General features: G+C 50.3%; 1 protein-coding gene across 1 annotated transcript; it reads left to right on the plus strand.

Moving 5' to 3' along the window:
• Window positions 1–1,038: 1,038 nt before the first annotated feature.
• Window positions 1,039–1,980, plus strand: LOC135529994 (gremlin-2-like). Its single transcript, XM_064958389.1, has one exon. It carries the CDS (start codon window positions 1,039–1,041, stop codon window positions 1,540–1,542), a length of 504 nt encoding a protein of 167 aa, XP_064814461.1. The 3' UTR covers window positions 1,543–1,980.
• Window positions 1,981–4,003: the final 2,023 nt, after the last annotated feature.

Genomic DNA, 4,003 nt, shown 5'->3' on the forward strand with positions numbered 1-4,003 from the left:
CCAGGTAGTCTGTTCTAACCTCTCTGTCAGGATGTACAGGTAGTCTGTTCTAACCTCTCTGTCAGGATGTACAGGTAGTTTGTTCTAACCTCTCTGTCAGGATGACCAGGTAGTTTGTTCTAACCTCTCCTCTCTGTCAGGATGACCAGGTAGTTTGTTCTAACCTCTCTGTCAGGATGTACAGGTAGTTTGTTCTAACCTCTCTGTCAGGATGACCAGGTAGTTTGTTCTAACCTCTCTGTCAGGATGACCAGGTAGTCTGTTCTAACCTCTCTGTCAGGATGTACAGGTAGTTTGTTCTAACCTCTCTGTCAGGATGACCAGGTAGTTTGTTCTAACCTCTCTGTCAGGATGACCAGGTAGTCTGTTCTAACCTCTCTGTCAGGATGTACAGGTAGTTTGTTCTAACCTCTCCTCTCTGTCAGGATGTACAGGTAGTTTGTTCTAACCTCTCTGTCAGGATGACCAGGTAGTCTGTTCTAACCTCTCTGTCAGGATGACCAGGTAGTTTGTTCTAACCTCTCTGTCAGGATGTACAGGTAGTCTGTTCTAACCTCTCTGTCAGGATGACCAGGTAGTCTGTTCTAACCTCTCTGTCAGGATGTACAGGTAGTCTGTTCTAACCTCTCTGTCAGGATGTACAGGTAGTTTGTTCTAACCTCTCTGTCAGGATGTACAGGTAGTCTGTTCTAACCTCTCTGTCAGGATGTACAGGTAGTCTGTTCTAACCTCTCTGTCAGGATGTACAGGTAGTTTGTTCTAACCTCTCTGTCAGGATGACCAGGTAGTTTGTTCTAACCTCTCCTCTCTGTCAGGATGACCAGGTAGTTTGTTCTAACCTCTCTGTCAGGATGACCAGGTAGTTTGTTCTAACCTCTCTGTCAGGATGACCAGGTAGTTTGTTCTAACCTCTCTGTCAGGATGTACAGGTAGTCTGTTCTAACCTCTCTGTCAGGATGTACAGGTAGTTTGTTCTAACCTCTCTGTCAGGATGTACAGGTAGTTTGTTCTAACCTCTCCTCTCCTCTCTCTGTTAGGATGTACAGACAGTTTGTTCTGTCAATCCTGCTTGCAGGCGTCCTGTGCCTGGTGGGCGGCGACACCCGCAAGACCCGCCTCCAAGGCTCCATCCCCAACCCTTTCAAAGGGAACGGCAACACCTCTGACAAACGCACCCGTAAACAGGAAATACTTGCCTCCAGCCAGGAAGCGCTGGTCGTCACAGAGAGGAAGTACCTGAAGAGTGACTGGTGCAAGACCCAGCCGCTGCGTCAGACGGTGAGCGAGGAGGGCTGCCTCAGTCGTACCGTCATCAACAGGTTCTGCTACGGACAGTGTAACTCCTTCTATATCCCACGACACGTTAAGACGGAGCAGGAGTCCTTCCGGTCCTGTGCTTTCTGCCGGCCGCAGCGTTTCACCACGCTGACCGTAGAGCTGGACTGTCCCGACCTCCAGCCGCCCTTCAGGCACCGCAAGATCCAGAGAGTCAAACAGTGTCGCTGTATATCGGTCTCCGTCGGTGACTCTGGGAAGCGGTGATACTCGTCTCCCTCCTGCTTCTCTCTCTCTCTTTTTTTTTATCATCTTGGACCACCCCTAGATACTGTCCAGATATTCCACTCACCTCACAGGAGACAGTTTGTACAAGACTCGAGTACATGGAGGGTGAGGACATGCATTTTTACTGACGGCATACAGAATGAATACATAAAAGCTGAAGGGGCCACACTCTCTTTAGAACTACAGAGCATGACGGACGTTTCCATAGAGCAGCTCTGTGTTGATCATACCAAGCACTCTATATGAGACAAACGGACATTTCTACAACCCAGACCGATTAAACCCATACACTCTGTAGTTCAAAGATGGTGGATAAATGAAGATGTCTTACTCAGGCGGGTTTACCGTTAAAAACAAAAAATGGTCACAATTCCAGACTGCTTAAGGAAGTGCCTTTCCAATAGACAACAATGTGATAGCAGCTGGGTCTGGTCCACTTAGTTCATTGACTGTATATGAACCCGGGGGAAAAAGCAGAGTGGGACATCTCACTTCCTCTACCGTCTCTGCAGAAGCAGACTTACCTGGACCACAGGTCTCCTCAGCCTGTCGGAGGGGGGGGGTCGTATTCAAATGGGAGAAAACTGACTGAAACAGAAAGGGACTTGGTTCAATACAAAATGCTAATTTTCAACTACAAAATGTGTTTCTAATGTGTGTCCTAATGGATATGACCATATTCCACAGAGGGACTCTGGTAGAGAGGTTGTTGGAGAGGCTGACTGGGTTAGTAGAAGGTCCTACTGCAGCAACAGCCGACCTGGGGTTTCACAGAGGGTAGGAGGGTGTTGAATAGAGACTGACTGGGTTAGTAGAAGGTCCTACTGCAGCAACAGCCGACCTGGGGTTTCACAGAGGGTAGGAGGGTGTTGAATAGAGACTGACTGGGTTAGTAGAAGGTCCTACTGCAGCAACAGCCGACCTGGGGTTTCACAGAGGGTAGGAGGGTGTTGAATAGAGACTGACTGGGTTAGTAGAAGGTCCTACTGCAGCAACAGCCGACCTGGGGTTTCACAGAGGGTAGGAGGGTGTTGAATAGAGACTGACTGGGTTAGTAGAAGGTCCTACTGCAGCAACAGCCGACCTGGGGTTTCCCAGAGGTAGGAGGGTGTTGAATAGAGACTGACTGGGTTAGTAGAAGGTCCTACTGCAGCAACAGCCGACCTGGGGTTTCACAGAGGGTAGGAGGGTGTTGAATAGAGACTGACTGGGCTAGTAGAAGGTCCTACTGCAGCAACAGCCGACCTGGGGTTTCAGAGGGTAGGAGGGTGTTGAATAGAGACTGACTGGGTTAGTAGAAGGTCCTACTGCAGCAACAGCCGACCTGGGGTTTCACAGAGGGTAGGAGGGTGTTGAATAGAGACTGACTGGGTTAGTAGAAGGTCCTACTGCAGCAACAGCCGACCTGGGGTTAAACAGAGGGTAGGAGGGTGTTGAATAGAGACTGACTGGGTTAGTAGAAGGTCCTACTGCAGCAACAGCCGACCTGGGGTTTCACAGAGGGTAGGAGGGTGTTGAATAGAGACTGACTGGGTTAGTAGAAGGTCCTACTGCAGCAACAGCCGACCTGGGGTTTCCCAGAGGGTAGGAGGGTGTTGAATAGAGACTGACTGGGTTAGTAGAAGGTCCTACTGCAGCAACAGCCGACCTGGGGTTTCACAGAGGGTAGGAGGGTGTTGAATAGAGACTGACTGGGTTAGTAGAAGGTCCTACTGCAGCAACAGCCGACCTGGGGTTTCACAGAGGGTAGGAGGGTGTTGAATAGAGACTGACTGGGTTAGTAGAAGGTCCTACTGCAGCAACAGCCGATCTGGGGTTTCACAGAGGGTAGGAGGGTGTTGAATAGAGACTGACTGGGTTAGTAGAAGGTCCTACTGCAGCAACAGCCGACCTGGGGTTTCCCAGAGGGTAGGAGGGTGTTGAATAGAGACTGACTGGGTTAGTAGAAGGTCCTACTGCAGCAACAGCCGACCTGGGGTTTCACAGAGGGTAGGAGGGTGTTGAATAGAGACTGACTGGGTTAGTAGAAGGTCCTACTGCAGCAACAGCCGACCTGGGGTTTCACAGAGGGTAGGAGGGTGTTGAATAGAGACTGACTGGGTTAGTAGAAGGTCCTACTGCAGCAACAGCCGACCTGGGGTTTCACAGAGGGTAGGAGGGTGTTGAATAGAGACTGACTGGGTTAGTAGAAGGTCCTACTGCAGCAACAGCCGACCTGGGGTTTCACAGAGGGTAGGAGGGTGTTGAATAGAGACTGACTGGGTTAGTAGAAGGTCCTACTGCAGCAACAGCCGACCTGGGGTTTCACAGAGGGTAGGAGGGTGTTGAATAGAGACTGACTGGGCTAGTAGAAGGTCCTACTGCAGCAACAGCCGACCTGGGGTTAAACAGAGGGTAGGAGGGTGTTGAATAGAGACTGACTGGGTTAGTAGAAGGTCCT

This window comes from Oncorhynchus masou, unplaced genomic scaffold (assembly GCF_036934945.1).
Source record: "Oncorhynchus masou masou isolate Uvic2021 unplaced genomic scaffold, UVic_Omas_1.1 unplaced_scaffold_1230, whole genome shotgun sequence".
Taxonomy (NCBI): domain Eukaryota; kingdom Metazoa; phylum Chordata; class Actinopteri; order Salmoniformes; family Salmonidae; genus Oncorhynchus; species Oncorhynchus masou.

Excerpts from the sequence above, each read along its gene's own strand:
- LOC135529994 (XM_064958389.1), top strand. The coding sequence starts at position 1,039 with ATGTACAGACAGTTTGTTCTGTCAATCCTGCTTGCAGGCGTCCTGTGC.